Below are 25,373 nucleotides of genomic sequence, written 5' to 3' on the forward strand. Positions count from 1 at the left end.
TAACCCTAACCCTAATATTATCCTTATCCCTAACCCTAACCCTATCCATAACCCCAACCCTAACCCTAACACTAACCCTAACCCTGATTCATAACCCTAACCCTAACTCTAACCCTATCCTTATTCACAATCCTAACCCTAACCCTAAACCTAACCAGAACCTTATCCTTATCCCTAACCCAATCCTATCCATAACCCTATCCATAACCCTAACCATAACCCTAACGCTACCCATAACCCTAACCCTAACCTGAGTCATAACCCTAACCCTATCCGTATCCCTAATCCTAACCCTAACCCAAACCTTATCTTTATCCCTAACCCTATCCTGATTCATAACTCTAACCCTAACCCTATCCTATACCTAACTCTAACCCTAATCTTATCCCTAACCCTAACCTTATCCTTATCCCTAACCTTATCCATAACCCTAAACCTAACCCTAACCTTACCCATAACCCTAACCGTAACCCTAACCCTGTCTCCCTCATTCCTGACTTCTAAGAGCTAATCTATCCAAGCACCGGGGCAGCCTCACCGCCTGCTGATGCCAACCTGAGCCTGCCTGGCACTCACCCCCGTTAGCCCCATCTGGGCCTCTCCTGCCTCCACTCGATTCACCACTCGCAGCCCCTCGTATGGGCGGCCGTGTGACGTTCTCGTTGCCCCCTGCCCCCTGCCCACGCACGCGTGTCCTCGGACCCGCCCCCCAGCAGCTTGGTGGGTTGTGTTTTTTACTTTTTTGCAAGTTTTATTTTAATCCAAGGACTTTGCTTCATACAAAATGTCAATGTAGAAACAATAGCAGAATCCAAAGTTGGGCTGATAAGTATCACTCAAGCAGCTACTAGTCAACCACAGAACGTCGTACAGCGAGGCCCCGTGTCGCGTGGCTGGGACGCCTCACTGTTTTTTTAACACTGTCCTTAAATATAAAGTTTTGCAACAAACCTTTGATTTATATCAAATATAATTAAAAATTAACAAATGATTACATTGTATCAAAAAGTACGAAGATATACCTGGTCATGCATATGCTCGCATATGGTACGTATGTATACATCCTACATGCACACGCGACGTGTTCCGACCACAGCCTCGCGCCACTGGTCCGGCAGACAACTGGCTGATGCATCTCAAATTTGGCAACTCACGGAGGTTCCAGGGGAGTGCGGGCTGCAGACACCCCCACGTTGGGAAACGAGACGCTGTCCGCCCCCCGGCCCTGCCGTCGCCTCCAGTCTGCAGTCCGGACGGACGGCGAGGCTGCGCGGTGCTGGGCGTGGGGAGAGAGCCGAGAACCCCGGACCCGCACGCACACGCCTGGCTCTGCGCGGCGCCCACGGGCGGAGCGGCGTCAGCGATGCTGCCGACAGGGTGCGCGCGCCCGCAGGGAGGACACGGGAGACGGCTTGGTCAGTCGTGCTGAGACCCTGCGGCAGGTGGCGGTCGAGTTTAGGTCTAGGAAATGCGTGTCCTGTTGCATAGCCCTATGGGGAACGCATCCACTCGCGGCGACCATCCCACACAGACACCCGCACGCACACCACATGCCACGTTTCTTCACGGAGAATCGGGGCAAAGCCCACGGGAGCACACGCGACCTGGCAAAGACCATCGCCATTTCCTGCCCGAGGCGGGCGCCTCGACCCCCCGCCTCCTGTGGACGAGTCCTGGGCAGCTCAGGCCCGTCCCCTGCTCTCCCCCCAGAGGGTGAGGCTGGTGTCGCGGTCGCTGCCTGTGTGGGTCGGGCTGGGCTCCACACCTCCTGCAGAGCGTCACTTCCTCCGAGTTCCAGCCCCAGCTCTGTGCCCCCCGCCCCCCAACCCCCGGGGAAATCCACCTTCACAGCCACAGACTCGCGGGCAGGCCCGGCCCCGAGGATGAGCGTGGACCAGACTGGAGCGCCTCAGCCCCGCTCCCTGCGCTCGCTCCCCGGGAACCGCCCCTGCGGGGAGACGGGTCTGCGTGCTCTCGGCCCAGGGCAGCTGTCTAACGCGGTTGCCCGTGCAACAGTCTCAGCCCCGCGCGGTTTGCACACCTCGCTCCCCACCAGAGCCTGGGCCTGAGAGCTGGGGTCAGGCACTTGGTCATGGCGCCGGGGCCGCCTGTGCGACAGGAGAGGAGCGTCCGCTCGGCCAGGCCTCCCGGGTGCGTGGCAGTGACCTCGCCCCTGCTCACCGGGTCGCTGTCCCTGCACCAGGGGGACGGACCGACAGGGGCAGGGGCTGCACTGAGCCCGGGGTCGGCAGCAGGACGCCCAGGGGTGTCCCTCTCAGGCGACGGTTGGGAGGACACAGCATCTGCGGGCATCGGTCCTCTCACTGCCCTCGGTGCCCAGGGCAATGCTGCTCACGCTTTCGGCTGCTCCGGCCGCCGCTCCCACCCGCGCGGTCCCGAGGGGGAGCCAAGCTGCCGCCGGCCCATCCGCACGCGGGGGTGAAGGGTGCTCCCCAAGACCAGACCCAACGGCCCGCGCAGCACTGCGGCGGGTCCCTCACGCGGATTTGGACACGCGGGCTCCTGCTCACAGCCATCCCTGCGGGGCCCGCGGTAGCGCCAGGAGGCCATGCGTGGGGGCAGCCACGGCTAGGAGTCCATCTGGTGGAGAAGGGGAGCGGGCAGCAGCCCGCCTGCTGGCCTGGGCGGCGAGGCCCCTCCCCCGGGGCGGCCACTGCCTTGGCTCCCGGGCATCCTGGGTGCCCGGCGTGGATGATAAAACTCATCGGGGCCGGGCGCGTGGCGTGGGCGCGGCACTAGCACCAGTGGTCTTGGTCCGGGTGGTGGTAGCTGTGGCGCGCGCGGCTGCCCGTGCCGAGCCCCAGGGAGCAGTGGTAGCCGTTGGGCACGCGGCGCAGCGGGTGCGACTGGGAGGTCAGGGAGGACACGTAGGAAGTCCGTGAGGAGCGGCCCGAGTTGGTGGCCACGGCCTCCTCGAAGGTGAGCATGTCCTCGGGCTGCGGGTGGGCGGCGGCCTCGGCGTCCAGGCGCTGCCCCAGGTACGGGTCGGAGCCGATCCGCGAGCTGGGGGCCAGGGGCTGGCCCAGGGGGTCTCTCTGGAGCAGGGCGTTGTGTTCCGAAAGGCCCCGGCTGAGCCGGCCCGGGGAGAAGGGGGGCAGGCTGCCCTGGGCCCCAGCGAAGTGCACGGGCGAGGAGTTGGCCGTCTTGTAGGTGACGCTGGGCCGGGGTGTCAGTGGAGTCTGGGGGAGCTGCCTCCGCCCACCACGGCCGGGGGTGCTAGCACCAGATGTGGACAGCAGGGGGCTCCCGTCCATGGAACCGCTGCCCTGCAGGAGCACAGCCCATCAGAGGAAGGCCAAGGGCACAGAGCAGGTGCAGCAGAGGGGGAGGGGAAGGCAGAGGGTCCAGCTGGGTGCTGGACGGGTCGGGAGGCGGTGACAGGAGGTTGCGGGGGGGGCGGGGTAAGGAGGAACAGGGACCGAGGGCCCCAGGACTGAGAGCCGTCCTGTGTACCTGTCTCGGGGGTCCTGGCTCCTGCCCGGCCGTCGGCGACGTGGGGTGGCTGCTGAGGGCGGGCCTGGGCAGCGGGGGCTCCCGGCCCCCAAAGCGGTCACAGGAGTAGAAGCGCTGCTTCTCGGAGGAGGAGGAGGAGGGCTGCCTGCGCTCCTGGGACCGGCCCCGCTCCTGCCTGCGCTCCCGCCGGCCTGGGGGCCCCTCTCCCGGGGGTGGCCCTGGCCCTGCAGTGCTGCTGGGGGCTGGCCCAGGAACAGGAGAAGTCACCCCGCTGAGCCAGCGCCCTCACCCAGACTCCGGCAGAGTCCCGGGGAAGGGCTGGCTATGGAGTCACGAGGTACAGGAATTTGAGGGTCCCCCACGGGCTCTCAGACCCCCAGGTCGGGCCACTGCCCACTCAGGAGCCCCATACGCACCGCCATCCGTGTCTGCGGACAGGCTGGGCCCCTTCTCCAGGGACTTCTGCTTCCTGTCCCTGCGCCGGTGGCAGCGGTGGTGGTGGTGGGGGGCGGCCTGGCTGGCGGGGGCGCGCTCCAGGGCAGCAGTGCAGAGGTGGGCCACGTGGGGGCGCTGGGGCGCCAGCGTGGAGATGGAGCGCTTCATGGGGCTGGCGTCGGAGGCTGGCTGTGCAGGGACAGGGGACACTGGCAGGGCAGGCCTGAGGGGGGTCTGGAGGGGCTCCGGGCAGCGGAACCAGCCCCTCCCAGAAAGGGCAGGGGGCCCCCTGGGGCCTGCCAGGCGCTCCTGCCCCCGCCGAGCCCGCCCTCTTTAAGAGCGTCCACACAGGGGCTGGCGTGCGTGTCCTCCCCGCAGGCCAGGCGCTGCCAGGCGGGCTCGGGGCAGGAGGTGCCGGACTGGCGAGCCCAGAGCCACTGCCGATGGGAGAGAGTGACCGCTACCGGAACACAGGCCACACTAAGTGCAGAGACGGAACCATGACAGGAGGCTGGCGGCCGGGAGGACACAGGGAGGCTCGGCCTGCAGGTCCCAGGCTGCCGCCAGCCCCCGCCTGCCCGGCCAGTGGCAGCAGTGTCCCGGGCCCGGCCTCGGGCCTGCACCCCCTCCGTGTCCTTGTGCAGGGCTCAGCCCGGGACACACAGCCTGGGCTTCCTGCTCGGTCCCCAAACCTGTCCCCACAGCCCCTGCACCCAATGTCCAGAGAAAGGCCAGGCCGGGCCCCTCAGCCGCCAGGACTCAGGACACAGGGGGAGCAGGACAGAGGGGAGGACCAGGCATTTCCTGGGGGAGCGTGGGGGTTGGGGTGGAGGGGCGTCCCAGAGAGAGAAAGCGGGGCAGGACGGCTGTGCCCACAGCTGGGGGGTGGGGACTTCTGGATGCCTGGCCGCACCACGGGAGGCAGCATGGCATGTGGGGCGCCCAGCGGGCCTGACAGTGTCCAGGCTGCAGCACAGGGCAGAGGCTCCACCCAACAGCGGGCAGTGGGACCCAGCCCCTCCGCCAGGCCTCCCCTCCCCCCTAGCGGCACCCCCAGACCACCCACCTGTGTCTCCGCTGCCAGGCGAGGCATGGAGGCTGCTCGGCCCTGGCTCTCCAGCCCGGGCTGGGGCTCCCCGTCAGGGCCCCTCAGGGCCATGCTCTGCATCTGGACATCCACAGCCTGGGGTACAGCAGCCCTGTCACCCCCAGCAAATCCCACTCCCACCTTCTCTCCCGCCCTGCCTCCCCCACCCCATCCCGCCCCCTCCCTCCCCCGCCCTCAGCCCCTCCCTCCCCCTCCCTCCCCGCCCCCAGCCCCTCCCTCCCCCTCCCTCCCCCGCCCCTCCCTCCCCCTCCCTCCCCCGCCCCCAGCCCCTCCCTCCCCCTTCCTCCCCCGCCCCCAGCCCCTCCCTCCCCCTCCCTCCCCCGCCCCTCCCTCCCCCTCCCTCCCCCGCCCCCAGCCCCTCCCTCCCCCTTCCTCCCCCGCCCCCAGCCCCTCCCTCCCCCTTCCTCCCCCGCCCCCAGCCCCTCCCTCCCCCTCCCTCCTCACCGGTTTTCCCTGCGGCTCCACTGGGATCTCTGTTGAGTGGCCTCGTTCCAGGGGGGCCCTGGCCGCGTGTGGCACCTCCTGGGCCCTCTGGGCGCCCCAGGAAACAGACTCCTTGAGGCCGCCCTCTGGGGTTTGTCTGTGGGGGAGGGGCGGTCCTGTCAGCTCCGCAGCAGCTGGGCCAGCTGCTCTCCCCCATCAGGAGCGGGGGGGCCCGAGGGCGCGGCCGCGTGTGCAGGCGCTCCAAGCGGGCCCAGCAGGAGACGGACCACGACTGGGCTCAGTGGATGGCGGACAGGAACCCCAGTCACCCCCCAAGGGAAGCCTGGGCCCCCGGCTGCAAAAGCCACCAGGCTGGCCCCTAAACTCGAGAAGTGACACCCCACTAAGTCCTGGCAGATGGCCACTCAGCGAAAGCTTCTGCGTAACAGTCCACAGACCCAAAGCCGACTTCACAGCAGCACGTGGACCACGTGGGAGGAGAGGGAGACCACGGCCCCTGCGGGGGGAGAAGAGCCTGGGCCCTGCCTGGAGCAACGGGCTGTTGGCCGTCAGGGACCTCAGCTGGCCCCGCGGTGGGGGGGGGGGCAGGGGGCCGGCTGAGCGGACCCTGCCCTCGCGTGAAGCCTGGCCTGGTCACCAGCTGGGTTTGGGCGGCTGTGGCGAGTCACGTGACAAAGACCGTGCCAATTTGTCTGCAAGAACAGCTGCTTCGGAAACCAACAGCCACAGGAGCCCTGAGAGAAAGGCTCTCGGAGCCACTGACAGGAAGGGCTGAGGCCCCGAGGGGGACAAGTCACTTCTACCATCTGCAGGCCCAGAGCACCACAGCCTCGCCCGAGAGAGAGACACGGACACACAGGAGGGGAAGCTGGACGGTGAACCACCCCAGCCACAGTCTCAGGCCCCGGGAGGCATCACCGTGGAGCTCAGCACGGAACTACCTGGACCAGCACAGCCGTGCGCAGCTGAGCACAGGGCCACCTGCAGAGCCGGGAAGGGACCTGAGGACCCCTGTCCTGGGCGCTGCTGGGAGCCCCTCAGAGCAGGGGGTCAGGGAACTAGAGTCCTGCTTTCCCCACACCATCAGAGAAGCCCCCCAGGACCCACATGCCCCCCCAGACCCACACGCCCCCCAGGACCCACACGCCCCGCCCAGGACCCACACGCCCCCCGGGACCCACACGCCCCCCAGGACCCACACGCCCCCCAGGACTCACATGGCCCCGCCGTTGCTGAGGGGGCTCTTCTGCTGAAGAAACACGCGGGCCCCTCGGAGCACCGCCGGCTGTGTCTTCTCCAGCGGGGGCTTCAGGGGGTGGAACAGGGACCCGGGGCCCATCTGCAGGATGGGGGGGGGGGGGAGAGCTCGAGGGCTGGGGTTGCTGAGCCGGGGGCAGACTCCTCCTGTGGGGTGCGGCCTGCCTGCCCTGCCGACCCCTGCGCGCGGCTGGGAGGGGCTGCCCCCAGTGGGTCTGCGTGGCTGCAGGACAGGAATTCCTCCTGGAACCCCAGTTTCCACACCGATAACACCCGGGGACCGAATCCGATGGCACATGGCAAAGCTCATCTCACAGCACCTGGAGCCGCCTGGCAGGGGCTGCTGGAGCCCCAGACTGCAGGGTGGGGCCGGGGCGGTGTCTGCACCGACAGGGAGGGGGCTGTGGCTGGGTAGCCGCCTCTCACCCGCGGGGGGTGGGCCCGTCCAGACAGAGCGCCTGTGTGTGCCCCACCCTCGCAGGATGCCATCGACGGCCCACCTCAACCCAGCACAGCCCCAGCGGAGCCAGCGCTGGCCCTGGCCCATCAGCGAGTCTCTCTGGTCCCGGCCTGTGTCCGGGGCGAGCGTCCTTGCACCTCCCGGCACCATCTCAAGGTCCTTCGTGATGTTTCTGCCACTGAACACCGCTCTTGCCCCTCACTGTGCCCTGAACCCGGGCACCCAGGTCGGGCTCCGCAGCCAGGGGCACCTGCTACAGGAGCACGAAAAGGCCCTCCCGCCTGCAGGGCCATCGGCTGCTCCCAGGAGGTGGGGCCGGTACCTGGGACAGGCCGGGAGCCGGGTGGGTCTGGTCCCTGCTGGTCTTGCTCTGCTTGTAGAAGTCGAAGATCATCAGGGCCGCGTAGACCTTCCCCACGGTCATCTCATCAGCTGGGGGCAGGGCGGGCAGACAGAGGCTGGGCTCCCAGGGGAAGGACCGAGGCCACAGGACAAGAGGGCGGAGTGGGGAGAGGAAGCAGGCCCCCACCTGGGACCACTGGGCACGCTCAGGCAGGGCACGTGGCTTTGCCAAGGGCCCCCGACCCGCAGAGCCTGCAGACACCACCCTCCCGCCCGCACGAGGCCCCTCTGCTGCCGGTGGAGCGGAGTGAGTCTGAGCACCTCATCGCGCTCTGGCATCTCGAAGGGTAGGGTCTGGCTGCTTTCCTCTGGCTTTTTTGAAGTGAATTCCCACACTAGGCGTGAGGCGACCTTGCTCCACAGAGCAGCCCATCCCCTTCTCCCACAATTCCTGCACCAACCGAGAAAGCCTGGTCCCTGCGGGGGCCCTGAGCCCAGACTATGGGGAGGGCGCCCCCCCCCCCCCCGCGGGCCCTGTCCTCACTCACGTCTGTGGGGCGGCACCAGCAGGTCCAAGGTCTTCTGGGGCAGGTTGGCCCACACCGCGGCGATCTCCTTCCGCAGCGCCGCGTCACACTGGTGCTGCTTTGTGCCAGCTGGGCAGCAGGGGGAGGGCACGGTTAGGAGCCGCCCTGCAGCCGGTGGGGAGCAGGCAGAGCTGGTCCGGCAGGGGTGCCGGCAGGGAGGGTGCTGGGAGGGAGGCCGGTCAGAGCTGTCCCTGCAGGAACTCGTGTGTGTGTATGTGTGTGTGTGTGTGTGGTGTGTGTGGTGAGTGTGTGTGTGTGTGGTATGTGTGTGGTGTGTGTGTGTGTGTGTGTGTGTGTGGTGTGTGTGGTGAGTGTGTGTGTGTGTGGTATGTGTGTGGTGTGTGTGTGTATGTGTGTGGGGGGGTGTGGGGGCAGCCCTGGGGAAGGAGGGGCATGATCTCCCAGACACTCGTCGCCCACCCAGTGATATGCACTGACCCCCGTCGGGCTGTCACCAGTGACGGAACAAACCCACGAGCTGCCTCTGGAGGGACAGACTTTCATCCACAAGGAAGGGCGATCAGTTAGGGTCCAGCCTGGTGGGCAGAGGTCAAGCCACGCGGAGGGGCGTGAAGGGCCTGGGAGGCCTCAGGAGAAGCAGCATGTGCTCTGAGACCCGGAAGCAGACGGCCCTGCCTGGGGTGCCACACAGGAGCCTGGAGGGGGGCACAGAGTCCGAGGCGAGGGCAGGGGAATGAAATATGCTGTCTACCTGTGACATCTGGTTTATTTTATTTTAAATATTTTTTTGATTTCAGAGAGGAAGGGAGAGGGAGAGAGAGAAACACCAATGATGAGAATCATGGACCGGCTGCCTCCTGCACGCTCCACACTGGGATGGAGCCCACAACCCGGGCCTGTGCTGACTGGGAATCGAACCCTGACCTCCTGGTTCATAGGTCAACGCTCAGCCCTGAGCCCTGCAGCCGGCGCATCTGGTTTATTGACGTGTAATGTACAGAGAGTGAAACTCCCCCACTCTAATTTTCCCAGTCTACGGCTTCTGGTCACGGCCTATGGTCACGTTTCCACCACCACGACGTGGGCCAGGGCCTGGCTGCCCAGCCCCCTGCACCCTCTGCAGCCAGCACCCCGGCGTCCCCCGGCCCCCACCCGGGGCCATCACAGGCGCTTCCTGGCTCCACCGTGACCTTCTCCCCAATGTCGTGCACATGGCATCACACAGGTGCTGGACTTGGGGTCTGACCCCTTCACTCAGCGGGACACATGCGACCTCCCCGTGGAGGGCCAGAGTCTGCCCAGTTGCTGCTGAGCACCCTCCTCACTTGAGGGCCATGTGACTTGTTGACAGTTTGGGGCCATCAGGAAAAGCCACACTCGCAGAAGGCCTTGTGCACGTCTCCTTTCACCTGCCTTCCAAGGTCTCCATGGAGACACCGAGCCTCTCTGCGCGTGGGTCCCAGCCTTCCCCGAATCCTCTCTGGGGACGTATCTGTCAGCCATCTGCCTGTGTAGTGGGTTGTTGGCTTTCTTGCTGCCGAGGTGAAGGGCCGCTCCGTCAGCTGGGAGCCCACCCTGGGTCAGTGTTTCACACACACTCCCTCCGAGTGGCTCGCCTGTCTTCGTTTTGTTAACATCTTCTGAGAACAAAGTTTCTTACCAGTGTTTTCTTTTATGGCTCATGCTTTTCGTATTTTAAGATAATCTTTGCCTAACTTAAAATTGCTAGGATTTCCTCCTGTTTTCTTCCGGAGGTTCTGTGATTTGACATTTATGTCGGTGATGCACGTCCAGTTAACTTCCGTGAGGAGAAAGGTTTGTGCTACCGGCTGGACTGTGCTCCCCTTTTCTATGTTGAGACCTTAATGTCCAAGGCGACTGGGACAGGGCCTAGGAGGAGGCAAGTAGGTGAGATGAGGGCCTCAGGGTGGGGCCCTGGTCCCCGATGCGTGTCCTTACCAGGAGAGGCACCCACTGAAGGAAAGGCCCCGCGGGGACATGGGAAGGTGGCCCTGCACAGGCCAGGAGAACAGCCGGAGGTGAGCCGACCTTCCTGGGACCTTGGACTTGGACTCCCAGCCTCCAGACCATGAGCAACAGGTTTCGGTGGGTGAGCCCCTCAGTGTCAGGTCTCGTTATGGCAGCCCAAGCCGATGACAACAGTAAACGTCACGGCTCACAAGACTGGCATGTGGTTGCCTGCACGTCTCAAGCACCATTTCTGAGGCATTTCTGCACGAGCTCCTCTGCGGCACCAGGGAGCGAGCACCCGCAGCGGGGAGTCCCTCCAGGAGCCACCCAGGAGCACCTGCAGCGGGGAGTCCCTCCAGGAGCCACCCAGGAGCACCCGCAGCGGGGAGTCCCTCCAGGAGCCACCCAGGAGCACCTGCAGCGGGGAGTCCCTCCAGGGCCACCCGGCCCCCCCCTCCACGGCGCGCTCCCCCCTCCCAGCTCCCAGCCAGCCTCTGGTTCAGGAAGGTGACGGCTCCAGCTAAGCTCTTCTCTTCAAAATTGTTTGTTACTCAAGTTGTCCTGCTTTTCTACAGGCGTTTTAGAACTGGTTTGTACATTTCTACCCAAAAGCCCCTCTTGACTTTGACTGGGGTAACATCAAATCTGTTGATTGATATTAGAAGACTCGACGTCATCTAATGCACGAACATGACATGGTGCTCGATCTATTTAGGTCTCTGAGTCCTCTAGCCCCATGGTCGGCAAACTGCGGCTCTCGAGCCACATGCGGCTCTTTGGCCCCTTGAGTGCGGCTCCTCCTCAGCCGTAGGAGGACCCTAATTAAGATAATAACAATGTACCTACCTATGTAGTTTAAGTTTAAAAAATTTGGCTCTCAAAAGAAATTTCAATCGTCGTCCTGTTGATATTTGGCCTGCTGACTGATGAGTTTGCCGACCACTGCCCTAGCCCATGTTTTGGAATTTGCAGCATACAAGTGTTACATACATATTTTTAGAGTTTCCAGTAATACGGAAATATTTCTTGTTTTCAGTGATTTCATGGTATTTTTCCAATCTCAATTATTAACTGCTAATATAAACACTGACTGCATTCTGTGATCTTGCTACATTCACGTTAATTTTAGTATTTTTTTTATGGCTTAAAACAACAGAAATGGATTGTCTTAGTTCTGGTGGCCAGAAGCTCAAATTAAGGTGTCAGGGAAGCCACGCTTCCTCGGGGAGGGGGTGGACGACCCTGCCGTGTCGCCTCTTCACTCCTGTGGCTCCCCTGAACGGTGGGCACGCTTTGGCTTGTAGTTGCCTCGGTTCATGAACGTTTTATTAGTCTTTTGGGGGATTTTCTGCAGAGACGAGCACATCGATTGCTACACCTCTTCTTTCTTTGTCTGGTTTATGACCAGGGGCAGGATGGCCAGTACGATGCTGAACAGGCACAGAGACAGCAGACGCCCGTGGAGGAACAGGACTCGGTCTTTCTCTGCTGAGCATGTCATCGCGGCTGGTTTCCCATAGTGCCCTTCACCAGACTGAGGGCGTTCCTTAAATTTCTATTTTATGTAGGATTTTAAAAATCATAAATGTTCAATTGAGATGATTATATAGTTTTTCTTTTTTGATATATTAAATTGTATGTATTGATTTTTAAATGTGAACCAATAAACCCTGCTTTTGTCATCATGTATTATTTTAATGTGTGTGTGTGTGTGTGTGTGTGTGTGCGCACGCGCGCGTGCACGGCTAGATTCAGTTTGCTACAACTATATAGACTTCTGTGTCTACATTCATGAGAAATATTGGTCAGTGATTTTTTCCCTTTAGTGTCTTTGTTGGGGTTTGACATCAGAGCCATGCTGGCTTGTAAAACTGAGAAATATCCTCTTTTTCTATTTCCTGGAAGAGTCTGTATGGAACTGGCATTATTTCCTCCTTAAATGTCTGGTACACTTCACCAATGGAGCCCACCGAGCCTGCGGTTTTCTTTGTTAAAAGGTTTTTAACTACGAATTTAATTTCTTTCATAAATACAGTCCTACTCGGCGTATCTACTTTCTCAGGTCTTCTGTTCGTGAATGAGCTTGATGGCTGTCAGCGCATTTTTCCTGTCACTGACGTTGTCCATAAAACCTCTGTCACCCAGATGATGTCGCAGGATCTGCAGTGATGCTCCCTCTTCCGTTCCCAAGGACGGTTCTCGTCTTCTTTCTGTCTTCCTCAGTCTGGCTAGATGCCTACTCACGTCCTTGGTGTGATTTTCTGGCCGTTGATCACGTGGTCTTTCTGGCTGTTGTGCTGAAGGAAGACTGAGAGGGCGAGAGCAGAGAGCAGCTGGGACCAGGAGGGCAGTGGGGAGGGCAGTGGGGAGGGCAGTGGGGAGGGCAGCACGGTCCTCAGCCAGATGGATTGTGAAGGCCGAGTCAGAGCTACGATAAGACATCAGACACTGATCGGAAACGGGGCAAGAAAGAGAGGAGCAGCTGGAAGAACAGCCCACACCGACGGGCGGAAGGCGGGGTGAGCCAGGGCTCTGGACGCTCACGGGGCCTCCAGGTGCAGATGGTAGTCAACCGTGGGACGCACAGGAGGGATGCGGGGGAGGCCTGGGCTACCTACCAAAGCAACGGGGACGGGAAGAAAGGTCGGCCAGACAGGGAGGAACAAAAGGGTTTCAAAGAGAAGGGAGAAGAGGCGGCAGCGAGGCCAGGAGGTCAGGGCTCAGACCACGGAGAGCAGCTGTGGGGCTGTGCGCGGGGCAGTCCCACGGGAGACGAGGGATGAGAAAGGAGAGACGGTGTACGCCAGTCTCTTGAGCTTTTGCTTTGAGGGAAGAAGAAAAACCGGGAAGCTGGTAGAGGGGAAGAGAAGGGTTTTTTAAAGATGGGAGAAATGATAGCCTGTTTGCGTATTACACACATAATCCAGCGGAGCACTGACGGAGGGGAGAGCAAGGTAGGTGATGGGAGCAGGCTGTGTGCGCGAGGCGGGGCCTGGCCCACCAGCTGGTAAGGGTGCGATGTGGGGGCAGGGGCTGGGCAGGATGCACAGGTGCCCCCGGGACTGATTTTCTCTGGGGGGGAGCAGTGATCAGGAGGGTTAGGGTGGGGCCCACAGGGGGCAGGCTCCCTGGCCCCTCGGAGTCTGGGCCTGGCGAAGGCTCACTGGGGGAGGGGCAGGAGTGGTGCTGGGTGATGTCCCTGTGCCTCAGTGTCCTCATGTGAAAAGAGGACACGGTCAGTGCCCAGCACAGGTGCCCCCTGCGGGCCCACGGCCCCTGCACGCCCGCCAGGGCGGCTCCCGGGTGGCCCCGCTCACCTGGGGCCAGCTTGATCTCCAGCGCCGTGCGGATGAGGGCCATCAGCGTGGATGTGAAGTGGACGGTCATGTCCTCGCTGGAGATGGGCATGTTCATGCGGACCAGGCGCTGGGAACAGGGGCAGGTCAGGGCCAGGCTTGCCGGGGTCCCCCCCAGAGCCCCTCAGTGCTGAGGCCCCTGGAGGTGACCCCTGCAGCGCCCGGGACGAGATGAGGCTGGGACCTGGGAGTTTGCCAGCACCCCTGCCCCCGCACCCGCCCTCCTGTGAGCTGAGGATTCCCGGCTGCAGAGAAGTAGACAGACGGCCAAGTGAAGGGGCCCCGGGCTGGCCAGGGCCCGGCTCGTCCTGACAACAGGCCCCTCCTCAGCCGTAGGCCCCTCTGCCCCCGCCCCTGCCCGAGGGGGACGGGTGTGGGGTGCACGACCAAGGCTGCATCCTGGACAACGGGAGGGACGATCCCTGCCTTACTCCTGGGCCCATCTCTCCCAGCACAGCCTGGAGCCCCGGCAAGGGCGGGGGCAGCGCTGGGCTCCAGAGGTGACACTAGGCCCAGGAAGGCTCTGCCTCTCTCCACGGGAGGAACCGCAGACCCGCTCCAGGGGAAAGACCCCGAGGAGCTGGGGCTGCAGGGGGAGGTGCGGGCCACGCCACAGGGGCACGGGGCTCCAGGCCAGACGGGCAGGGGCAAGTCCCTTTCCTCCCTCAGTTTCCGAGGACAGAGCAGCCCTGCGTCCCACCCCCTCCTACGTCAGGCGGAGGCTCTGAGGACGCACGGGCCTCCTGGAGGAAGGGTCTCAGGGGTCTGCAGCGCCCTCAGCACAGAGGGTACCTGCCCACCTGTCCCCTCCCAGCGGCCTGCTGTCCCCTCCACAGCATGGGAGCTGGAGGTGGGGCAGGGCCCACCGGGGGCTGAGGAGGCCATTCTGCCCCCAGCACCGCCAGCGTCCTGGCCCCAAATGGAATCCTCAGCCTGATGGAGGGCGGGAGGCCAAGACACAAACCACCCCCCCTAATGCTGGCAAAGCCCCCGGGCACCCCCCCCCGCCCCCCCCCGCCGCTCCCGCAGCTCCCGCCACCTGGGACGCAGGCACCCCTGCTGACCAGCACGGGTGGCGGGAGAGGCAGAGGGGCTCCTCTCCAGGGACCCACGAGGGGCAGAGCAGGGGTCCCGAGAGGAGGGCTCCGTCCAGGGCACCCACCCCCGGAGACTGGAGTCTTGGGAGCAGCAGAGGAGGGAGGCCAGGAGAGAAAGACAGACAGACGGGCCTCCCTGCCCTGGGCCTAGGCCTCTGTGTGGCTCCTGCTGCCTCCCCAGCTCGCTAAGCCCTCCAACCCCACCCGCCTGGCGCCCTGGCCCCCCCACGCCATCAGCCCAGGGGGAGGGGCTCCCCGGCTCCCCGGCAGGCCCTGTGGCCGCCCTGGCCCTGGTGTCACTCTGGACAGAGCTCTCCTCTGGGGACAAAGCCCGGGTCTCGCATGCAGGGCCTGCAGGCAGGCATGACGCTCATGCCAGGCCGGGGTGGGGTGCGGGGGCGGGCGCGGACCGTGGAGGGGAGCAGCTGAGCCAGGAGACAGACAGGCTGGAACCAGAGCACAGAGACAGACAGCGTGACTGACAGACCAGACAGACAAGGAGCTCTGGTGGGAACTCGCTCAGAGAAAGGGTGGCGGCAGGAGGGCCCCCACACGCTGGGTGTGCGGGTGGGGCTGGAGGAGCAGGAGGAGGATGGGTGCGTGGGGGGGGAGCAGGCTCGGGCGGGGCGGGAGGGGGTGCGGAGGGTCCTTCAGCTTCCCCCTCCTACTGCTCAGCCTCCTGGCGGGGGGAGGTCACAGGCCTCCTGTGCCCGAAGCTGTGCCCCCTGCAGGATGCCTGTCCCTGGTGCCCTCGAGGCCGTCCCCACCTCCTTCCAGGCCCTGCAGTGGGGCCCGGGCATCCTGTGGGCGTGGGGCGGGGTCTCCCAGGTGCCTGAGGCCCTGAGCCCCTCTCCCCGCACATCAGACCCGAGGGTGGGGTCAAAACAAGAGCCGAGGGGAAGGGGAGGCTGGGGAGGTCGATTGGGAAAAAAAGGGACCCCTGTGCTGCTGTTTGTAATACTTCAAACAATAAAAACAAAACAGAACCAAGAGCCTGTCCGGAAGCCGGTCACCCTCACCCTAGGGGGCGGGTCTCTCTTCCCGAGTCTCCCGTGGCCCAGGGGCAGCTCTGGGTACAAGGGGCGGTGCAGGGACCTCGGAGGGCAGGGTCCCTCTGTCTGGGAAGGAGGGGAGATGGCGGGGCAAAGGCAGACACAGTGAGATAGCAGAGTGGCAGACGGACGGACGGACGGACAAGCCCCGGCGGAGGAGCAGGCGGGTACCTTGTACGCCACTCGCGCGGGGCAGCGCTTCCCCAGCCCCAGGGGCGGGGGCATGTGCTTCAGCATCTCAAACATGTCACTGTAAGTGATGCGCCCGCTGCGCCGGCCCCGGAGGGTCCACAGGAGGGGGCGGGGGGGGGGAGGAAGCAGAGAGAACAGATCGGTTAACCAGGTCGGAGCGGGTGTCAGCTGAGTCCCAGGAGGTCTCCTCCATCGAGCCCTCGGGCCCCAGCCTCACCTCCACGCTCCGCCCCACGCAGGCGCGGGGTGACTGAGCGAATGAGCATGGAGGATGAGCAAGGGCTGCATCAGGGCGGCTTTGGGTGGTCAGCATCTGATTTTACACTTTGAGGAACTACGGGCACCGCCAGAGAAAGCGGAACCGCGGCGCCAGCTTCCCTTAGCGCGCGGTTTGCTGCCAAGTCAGCCGAGAGGCCAAGACGTGGGAAAACCTGGAACAAGCGGCCGCCCAGCGGGCCAGCCGTTCTGAGGACCGTGGCTCTGGACAAACAGCCAGGTCAGCCCCGTCCAGGCCCAGAGACGCCCGGGGCCGCCCAGCGGGCCAGCCGTTCTGAGACCGTGGCTCTGGACAAACAGCCAGGTCAGCCCCGTCCAGGCCCAGAGACGCCCGAGGCCGCGCAGGGAGGGGCTGCTGCTGGGGCAGGGGACAGTGAGTGGGGCGGGTGGGGGGCAGCGCTGGGGGCTGTGGCCTGGGGCGACCATGTCCCCTCCTGACGCTGGACCAGGGGGAGGGCAGGACCAGTGTCTGGAGTCCATGACCATCTTCCCAGGTGGGCCGGCCTGAAGCCTCCCTCCACCAGGGGCCCACCTGCCGCAGGGCCCGGGTGGGGTCCCGGGCACAGGAGGCTCAGGCACAGGAGAGGGAGCAGCCTTCCTCGCAGGTCCTCCCGCTGGCTCTGCCCGCCCAGAGGAGCCGTGGCCTGGTCTGCGGTGCCTGCCCCTGTCAGCCCACCCTCGAGAGCCTGGGAGCCACATGGGGCGGGACTGCCCCGGCTCTTCCCGCAGCAGCTGCCCAGCCCACAGCCCAGCAGAAAGCTGTCTGTCTCACAGGCTGTCAGTCCCAGCGGCTGGAGGGGCGGGAGGCTGGACAGGACGGAGCTCGGAGTGCGGGGCAGGGCGGGGGGGCGGGGGGGAGGTGGTGAGGTCTCATTCCCAAACCAGGCAGGAGGGGCCACAGAGGCGCTGGGGGAGGATGTGATGGAGGCTCTGAAGGTGCCAACCTTGTAGGCCAGCCTACGAGGGCACTTCTCCCCTAAGCCAGCGGGCGGCGCCATGCGACGCAACACCCTGTGCACGTCCTTATAGTGCACGCGGCAGCTGGAAAGGAAGCCACAGGTTACACGACACCCTGCCGCCCCTGGGCCCCAGGGCAGGCCTGCAGGGGAGGGCGGCTGGAGGCAGCTCCCGGTCCGGCCAGGAGCCCTGGAGCAGCCAGCAGCCCCTCTCACACACACAACCTCTGCGAGCCCCTCCGGGCGCTCCCCGCCCTCTGGCAGCTCCTCTCCGGAGGCCAAGGACCCCCTTGCCTGGTCGGCTCCTCTCAATGCACGGAGCCCTCGGTCCCCAGCCCGTCCTGGGCTCCTCTCCCTTCCGCCATCAACCCCTGAGACGCCACCAGAAAAGCGTGGTCCTCACGTGGCCACGAGGATCCAGAACAAGTCAAAGCCGTTTGTTTAACCCCAATTCCAAGGCCTTTCTCACCTGTCCCACCGCACTCTCCCCACTCTCCTCCCAGCAGGACACTCGCCTGTCACCTCCCCTGCCCCTCCCCTGCCCCGTCCCTGCCCTGGCCCTGCCCAGAGCTCAGTTCCCCGCGTCCAGCTAGACGGCATCTTCCTCAGACACACCCTGGCCCCCCGTCTGGTGTCTGTTTCCCGCACAGCCCGGCGCAGAGACCACGGGGACCCAGGCCCAGCAGGTGCTCAGCACGCGGCCTGGACGGCAACGGGCGCAGATAAGCTGGCGGCGCTCACACTGCCGACCGCAATGCCCATCAGTCCACGCTCACCTCCATGTGCTGAGGCAGCCGTGGGCAGGAGGTCCCCGCACAGGCACTCACATGCGTGCACACGTGTACATGGCCATGCACACATTCTCATACCCACGCAGGTGCACACACACTCATGTGCGAGCCTAGGAAACACCACCAAGTCCTGCTGTCTCCCAGCCCCCCAAACGGAGGACACAGCAGTGTCCCCGGGAGTCACGCCTGTCACAGCCAGTGGCCGCTCCCAGCATCGCCCGCCCGCCCTGCACGGGGGTCAGACCCAAGCGGCTCGGGCCTCCGCTGGGCCTCACCCTCCGGCCTCTGCAGTCCAGGCCTCGTGGGGCAGCGGGCGTGTGTGTCCCGTGGCCCCATCTCGGGCCGGGGCATGGGGTCGGTGTAGCCGGGGCGCCCTCGGGGGGAGGCTCCCAGGTGGCCCTGCTCCTCCACAGCGCTCCCTCCCTCCTGCGTCCCCGAGGGCGGCCTCCCGAGGCCCCTGGGTGCTGTCGCTGCCCCGGCTGCGCGGACGGGGCCTGGGCCTGCGCTCACCCACCCGGGATGCCCGCTCCCAGGCCCGCACTGATCGCCTCTGCCGTCGGCCCAAGTCCCGTCCCCAACATCTGACGGCAACATCACATCCAGCAGCAGAGTCCGAAACACCGCGCCCTAGACCCCGCGAGGCCCGAGTGAGCCTCCCTCCTGCCGTCGGCGCCGGCCTCAGGGGACGACCCTCGGGTGGCCACTGTGCCTCCCACCCGGCAGCCTCCTGGCCAGAGAAGCGGACCGTCCGTCCTCAGCGAGGAGATGCCAGGCTCCCGGGCCACGAAGACGCCACACACCAGAACGGACGAGCACCTGACACGGAGTCAGGCCCTGGGGCACCTCGGATCCTTGCTGTGTGGGCTGGGGGGGGGGGTGCTGATGGGGGGCTGTGGGGAGAGCTCCCCGGGGCAGAGTCTATGCTGAGCTTCCAGCTAAAGGTGGGCAGAGCCTGTGCCCCTGTGAGGACGGGTGCCGCCCTCAGGCCTTGGCCACCCAGGGGCCCAGCGAGGGGGACGGGGAGGGACAGTGAGGGGGGCGGGGAGGGACAGCGAGGGGGGCGGGGAGGAGCACCGGAGGGCATGCAGGGCTCTGCTAGCCTGTGGGGAGGGGGAGGGTATGTGTGTGGGAAGGCGCAGTGGGGGAGGGCGTGTGTGTGTGTGTGTGTGTGTGTGTGTGTGTGTGTGTGGGAGGGCGTGTGTGTGGGAGGGCGCCATGGGGGAGGGCGCATGTGGGCGGGCAGGGCTCTCGCAGGAAACGGTCTGGGACCACCTCTGACCCGTGCCAGGCCCAGCTTGAGACCCTGACTCTGCCTGGAAACACATCCCCACGGCCACTCCTCTGATGTCCACAGAGGGTCCCCGTGCCCTGTCCCTGCAGCAGCGGGACGGGAGGCGGGTGCCAGTCCCCGAGAGGCAGAGCCCAGCTGCGGGGGGGTGCCCTGGGCCGGCATTTCTGCCCATGGAGCCTGAGCCTCCAAGTCCCAGGAGGAGGAGGAAGCCTGAGCAACGCCCTGCTGGCCGCGACCTCCCAGGGCCGTGCAGCCCCGCCCCCCAATGCGACGCGCCATCCAGGGCTGGGCTGGGCTCAGGGCTCAGGGCTCGGGGCTCAGAGGGTCCTGGAGCCGGGGAGCTGCCTCCGCACAGGGAGGCCAGAGGGAGCCGCCCGGGACAGAGACCAGCGCCTCCGCGTGGGCAGGAGCCCCCACAACCGAGGGGACGTTCCCTCAAAACACGCCTGAAGCCACCCCATCCCCATCCTGGTGCCCAGGGTGCGGACCGCCTGAGGGACCGCCTGAGGCCGGGGCGCGGCTCACTCACCAGGCAGCTGGGTCATACTCGGCCCAGACCCTGATGAACTCGTCCAGGTGGTGAGGCCCTAGGATGGAAGAGTCCCGCGTGAGGTACTCAAAATTGTCCATGATCACAGCCACAAACAGGTTCAACATCTGCAGGACAGGAGGGAGAAGAGGCGACATGGAGACCTCAGCCTGCCCTCTCCCGGGCCCCCCTCCAGCCAGAGCCTGCCCAGACCTCTCTCCCCACAGCCTGGCCCCCTGCACAGCCACCGCCGGGTCCCCTGCCCCCCTCCTGGAGGCCCCCCACACCCCCCAGAGCCCCTGCCGCCCTCCTGGAGGCCCCCCGCACCTCCCAGGGCCCCCCACTCCTCCTGGAGGCCCCCGCACCCCCAAGGCCCCCCCACTCCTCCTGGAGGCCCCCGCACCCCCAGGGCACCCACACTTCTCCTAGAGGCCCCTCACATGCCACCACCAGTAGCAGCAGCCTCAGCCGCAGAGGTCTGACACTAACCATACTTGGTCCTGACTCCAAGCCCCAGCCTAATTCAGGCCCCACCATCTCAAGCCTATGGTCGGCCCCGCCACCCACCCTCACGCCTCGGAGCTGGCCTTCAGGAGGCCATGAGCTCAGGGTCTTTTTAAAAACATATATTTGTATTGATTTCAGAGAGGAAGGGACAGGGAGGGAGGGAGAGAGAGAGAGAAAAACTTCAATGACAGAATCATGGACTGGCTGCCTCCTGCACGCCCCACACTGGGGATGGAGCCCACAACCCGGCCTGTGCCCTGACGGGGAATCGAACCCTGACCTTCTGGTTCACAGGTCGACGCTCAACCATTGAGCCTCACCAGCCGGGCTCTTTGCCCATTTCACGTGGTTGTCTCTTTGTTGGTGAGCTGTAAGGGTTCTTTCGGTTTTGAACTAACCCCCATGAAGCGCGTGAGCTGTAAATGCTCTCCCCTCTGAGGACTGTTCACAGCACTGATGTCTTTTGATGCAGAGGATTTTTAACTTAATGACAAGTCCACTGGATCGCTATAGTGCGTGCCGGCAGCTCTGGGCTCTGCACCGCCACCCCCACCGAGTTCTGAAGGACCCGATTCTGGTGGCTTTCAGCCCCTCCTCCCGTGACTGGGACACGGCTCGGGCCAGATGCTTAAAAATGGCAGCGGTCCAAGCGCCCGAGCGTGAAGTCGGAGAGGTGTGCGGACGGGAAGGGCCGCCCCAGAAGACGGGGCGCCTCAGAGCTGCCAGGACCAGGCCCCCAGGGTCCCGGGGAAGAGCAGCCCAGTTGGTGGTTGGTCCTCAGACCCGCTGAGCTGAGTGCAGCCTGGAGGCGCCTTTAACTGTTGCCCCATCTGGGGCGCATTGTGTCCCCTCATCACCTACCCGGGCAGTGGCTGTGTACTGCCCCTGGGGACACACTCCTGACTGTGGCTGCCTCTCCAGATGGCCCCTGCCAGGTAGCTGCCCTGAGTGGGCTCCGAAGCGCCAGGCAGGCGTGTCCCCTGCTCCCGTCCCCAGCAGGGGCCGCTCCTCCGTGTCCGTGGCCACCCTGGGCGTCCTCCAGCGGCTGAGACCGCAGGGACAGCTGCCCGGGGAAGCCCAGCCCTCTCCAGAGGCTCAGGTGGGCACTCCTTTTATGTGAATGGGGCGTTGTCTCTAAGGAATCAGCTTGCAGCATGGCATGAATCGAAACCAGGGATCACGAACGTAGGGGCCCCGAGATGGACCGAGACGGAGGCGGCACCGCTGGGCGCAGCGCCCGGACTCACCAGGAAGGAGCAGAGGAAGATGAAGGAGACGAAGTAGAAGTAGGCGAAGTCGCTGCCGCACTCGCTGGCGTTGGCATGCTCGTCGCATTCCTGGTTGCTGAGGCAGGACAGCATGATCTCGTGCCAGGCCTCCCCGGTGGCGCTCCTGAGGGGGAGGGAGCGTGAGGCCAGGAGGCGGCCCCGACGGCCTGGGTCCCCACCCAGAGACCCTATGTGGCTGTCAGGTCTGGGGACAGATGGCTGCTGCTAGAATAGGACCCTCAGGCACCAGACTCTCCAACTGCTCATTGCAAATGGCCAACAGTACCCGGAGCACCAGGCTGATGCCCTCCATGGCCCCCCGAGCCCCGCAGCCCTGGGCCCCCCACTTCCCAGCCCGGCGGCCTGTCTCCCTCACCCATCTCCCAGAGACAGCTTCTGCCTGCGTCCCCGCAGCTGAGTCACTGCAACGGCTTCTGACACCTCCCTGCTCCCCTGCCCATCGCCCAGCAGGTCCCCTTGAGACAGGTCAGATCTTGTCAGTCACGGCAACAGCCCAGATCCACATGCCCACCCACAGCACCGCGTGACCGCTGCCCGCCTTTCCCTGCCCCTGACCTGCTCTGGCCACACCAGCCTCCCGCTTCCTGAACATCCAGGGCACCCCCTCGAGCAGCCACCGCAAGTGCCTCGGCACCGATTTCTGTTCCTGGGCCCTCTGTGTCCGTGGGTCCCCTGGGTGAAGCTGGCTGCACCCCACTGATGGTGGCCAGGGGTGAGGGGCGCACGTGGGGCACAAGGACCGGAGGGAAGAGAGACCTCCTCGGGCACTGCCTGTGGCCCAGGGGGGCCATGAGTACCGCCAAGGCCAGCTGAAGGCCAGAGGAACGGTGCCCTCAGGTGCCTGCTGGTGGGAAGCAGAGAGCGCTCGGAAACTCCCCAAGTGGCTCATCAAGGCACCCTGGCTGAGCTCCCCGCACAGCGCAGCAGGAAGTGGACTGGCAGGTGGGCTGGCAGGAAGCAGCACAGCCCAGGGTGCAGGTGCAGGTGCAGGTGGGGGGCCGGGCCGGTCGCAGCCTCTGCACCAGGAAGGAGCCTGTCTGGGTCCCGCCCACACCTGAACAGCAGCATCAGCGCCTGCAGAAACGTCCGGAAGTTGTTGTGCCTGTTGATGCTGGAGTCGTCGTCCAGGGCGATGTTTCCAAACACCTGGAAGGGAGAGCAGCTGCAGGCCACAGGCGGCTCCTGGAGCCGGGCTGGCGGAGGCAGCTGCGCGTGGACCGGGGCCGCCGTGGCCAGAGCATGGCCAGAGCCCAGGGCCCGGGGCCGGGCACCGGGTGCGCACCTGCATGCCGATGATGGCGTAGATGAAGAACAGCATGGCGATCAGGAGGCACACGTAGGGCAAGGCCTGTGGGCACACGGAGGCGGGTCAGCCGGGCAGCGCCACCCCCGCACCCCACGGCCCCCGGCGGCCCCCCGCTTCTGAGCACGGACGGAGGACGCCGGGCGGCTCACCTTGAAGGACTGCACGAAGGTCCAGAGCAGGATGCGGATGGTGTAGCCCTGGCGCAGCAGCTTGATGAGCCGCGCCGCGCGGAACAGGCGCAGGAAGCTGAGGTTGATGAAGTTGTTCTGCGGGGACAAGGCGGCTCCCTGACCCGCGGACTCTGGAATCCGCCTCCTGCGCGGAGCTGCTCCCCTCCCACCCCTCCCCGCGCCCGGGTCTGAGGAAAGGCGGGAGAGGGAGAGGAACACGAGTCACCATGGCACAGTGTGAGCAGCCCCCTCGGAAAGGAAAGCTTGTGATCGCATCAGTTCATGCAGCAGATCCGACGACCACCGACAGAGGGACAGAGAGGAGCGGCCGGGTCCCCTGCCCGCTGCGGCCCCTCCCCTCCCCATGGCAGCCGAGCCCCGCTGGGCCGCAGAGGGCAGGCACTCCTGCAGACGGCCCCCCAGGTGTGGGCGCAGTGGTCTTGCCGCTCACACCACAGAGGCCTCCTCCCCGTCCACAAGCAGGTCTAACCCCGTCCTCCGGCTGCCACGGGTGGCCTGGGAGTGTGGCTTCCGTGGCCAGGCGCCTGAGCTATGGCCATCCCTCTCAGGGGCACCGCGCTGTCTGAGGCGCGGGCAGGCTGGTGGTCCGAGCCCGTGGGGAGAAGGGAGGGGACTCAGATCGAGGGCAGCAGCATGCAGGCCGGCCGCACCCCAGGCTGCCTGTCTGGGCTCGGGGCCATCAGTGGTGACGGGGTCACTGGCTTCCAGGGACAGTGGCCCCACCCCCTTGCCAGTGCTTCCTTGATCCTCTCCCCTCAGGGGCTGACCCCTGGTTCCCAGAGTGGGGGGACTCTGCCTCTGCTGGTGAGGGACCCAGGCTCACAGGCCCGGCTTGCGTGAGGGACAGGCGAGGACAGGGCCTCTGGGTGGGAGGGCCATCTGCGGGCACGAGGAGGAGCCGGCTGTGGTCCAGACCAGCAGGGGTAGAGTGGACTCCAGGTGGGACCCTGGGGTGCAGGCTGCCTACAGCCCCCTCACTGGCTTGTGCGGGGGGACCCCAGTGGGCACAGTGGTCAGGGACCCCTCAGGGGCCTGAGGGCTCTCAGGGGGGCCAGTCTCCTCCGGAGGTGGCCATGGGACAAAGGGCTTTGTGCACAGGCCAGGGCGACTCAGCTCAGCACGGAAGGGGCGGAAAGGCCTGCCTCCTGGGGTCTCACTCAGAAGCCCCTGCTCAGTGGGGTTGGGAGCGGCCAGGGCGGCGACCTGCTCAGCAGCTGTAGCCGAGTTCCCGGATCACGGGGGTGGGGTGGGGGGGGGGCCAGCTTCGGGAGGAGAGGGAGCGCACAGAGTAGGCTGGGCTGGTCACCAAGCTGCTTTGGGTCGAGTCCCTTACCCAGGACTCCAGCTCCCACCCACCTCCCAGGCTTCTTTCTCGGGCCTCCGAGGGCACTCAGGGCGGGGGGAGGGTGGCAACAGACAGACAGCCCGAGAGCCATGAGGACAGACGGTGACAGCGGCCACAGACGCTCAAGCGCGTGACGGGGACGGCACTGTGGCTGCACCCGCAGGAGCCGCCAGGCACCGCCACCCGGTTGCATGCAGGGCGGGGCAGCCCGCGGCACCTCCCCACGGCCGTGCACGGTCACCTCTGGCCTCGGCCACCCCTTGGAGGTGGGCATCCCTCCCATCCTCCGAGTCCATGGCTTCCGTGGCACCAGGAGCAGCTACACCGACCTCAGAGCCAGGCCCCCACCCTCGATGGGGGAGACCGTCACCTGGGGGCGCACTGTTGGGCCCCTATGAGCCCCGGCTCCTCCTCCGAGATGGAGACCTTCGGAGCCCTGCCCTGGGGGGTCGTGAGGCCGTTGCACAGCAATGCGCTTGTCACACCCCACCCAGGGGGCGGGCGGACCAGGTCTGGGCCAGCGTCCCTGCGTCAGCACATCAGTGCCTCTGGTCAGGTCACGGCGAGGCGAAGGCTGCCCGCCCGAGACCCGCACACCTGCTGGCCTCACCTCGCTTCCTCCTGTGGGGCTGATGACGGCAAACACTCTGCCTAGACCCACGCACACGGCTCGTGGGAGACGCTGCTGGGAGCCCGAGCAGCACCGGCCATTTTCTAAGACTCGGGGTCTCCACTCTGACCGGGGCCTCCGTCACGAACGCCCCCTCCGCTACAGGCAGCGCACCGTCTGCTGCCTCACAACCAGCCAGTCAGCTCGGCTCGTCCTGCCCGCCCCTCTCCTCCCAGATGGTCCTGGAGACCTGGCGGAGCCCGTCAGCCACCCGGGTCCCCATAGCCTGCCGGCAACGGCATGCACCCTCAGGCCAGGGGCGCCCGGGTGACAGCGGAGCAGGCTGTCCTGGGGCGGTCCCCCCAACCGCGCCCCAGGCTGGCCGGGCGGGCTCTGCTTCAGGAAGGACCCCTGGGAGACTCCGTAGGGGCCGCTGGGCAGAGCAGCCTCCTGCACCTGCTGCTGATGTGCCACAGAAACCATGGACTCGACCAGGCTTAGCCCAAACCCACGGCCTGCAAACCTCCCCGCCTCAGAAAGTCTGGA

The 25,373-nt window shown here is 65.3% G+C and overlaps 1 protein-coding gene across 2 annotated transcripts in view; it reads right to left on the reverse strand.

The window, feature by feature from the left end:
• Positions 1 to 735: 735 nt before the first annotated feature.
• CACNA1B (calcium voltage-gated channel subunit alpha1 B) overlaps positions 736 to 25,373 on the reverse strand; it is a gene marked incomplete at its 5' end in the record, with an annotated part of 105,800 nt that continues 81,162 nt past the window's right edge. Inside the window, 15 exons of one of the 2 annotated variants that reach the window (XM_081102965.1) lie at positions 736 to 3,100; positions 3,475 to 3,716; positions 3,891 to 4,098; positions 4,976 to 5,092; positions 5,462 to 5,597; positions 6,679 to 6,800; positions 7,501 to 7,610; positions 8,069 to 8,176; positions 13,357 to 13,465; positions 15,716 to 15,812; positions 19,580 to 19,707; positions 21,334 to 21,478; positions 22,430 to 22,521; positions 22,658 to 22,723; positions 22,831 to 22,947. In XM_081102965.1, the coding sequence (XP_080959091.1) occupies positions 2,876 to 3,100; positions 3,475 to 3,716; positions 3,891 to 4,098; positions 4,976 to 5,092; positions 5,462 to 5,597; positions 6,679 to 6,800; positions 7,501 to 7,610; positions 8,069 to 8,176; positions 13,357 to 13,465; positions 15,716 to 15,812; positions 19,580 to 19,707; positions 21,334 to 21,478; positions 22,430 to 22,521; positions 22,658 to 22,723; positions 22,831 to 22,947 (2,022 nt within the window). In that variant the 3' untranslated portion in view covers positions 736 to 2,875. Of the gene's footprint in view, positions 3,288 to 3,474; positions 3,717 to 3,890; positions 4,099 to 4,975; positions 5,093 to 5,461; positions 5,598 to 6,678; positions 6,801 to 7,500; positions 7,611 to 8,068; positions 8,177 to 13,356; positions 13,466 to 15,715; positions 15,813 to 19,579; positions 19,708 to 21,333; positions 21,479 to 22,429; positions 22,522 to 22,657; positions 22,724 to 22,830; positions 22,948 to 25,373 lie in introns of both variants that reach the window. The other variant, XM_081102964.1, reaches the window with a different exon arrangement.

The sequence above is a fragment of the Myotis nattereri genome (assembly GCF_964212035.1).
Source record: "Myotis nattereri genome assembly, chromosome: 12".
NCBI lineage: Eukaryota > Metazoa > Chordata > Mammalia > Chiroptera > Vespertilionidae > Myotis > Myotis nattereri.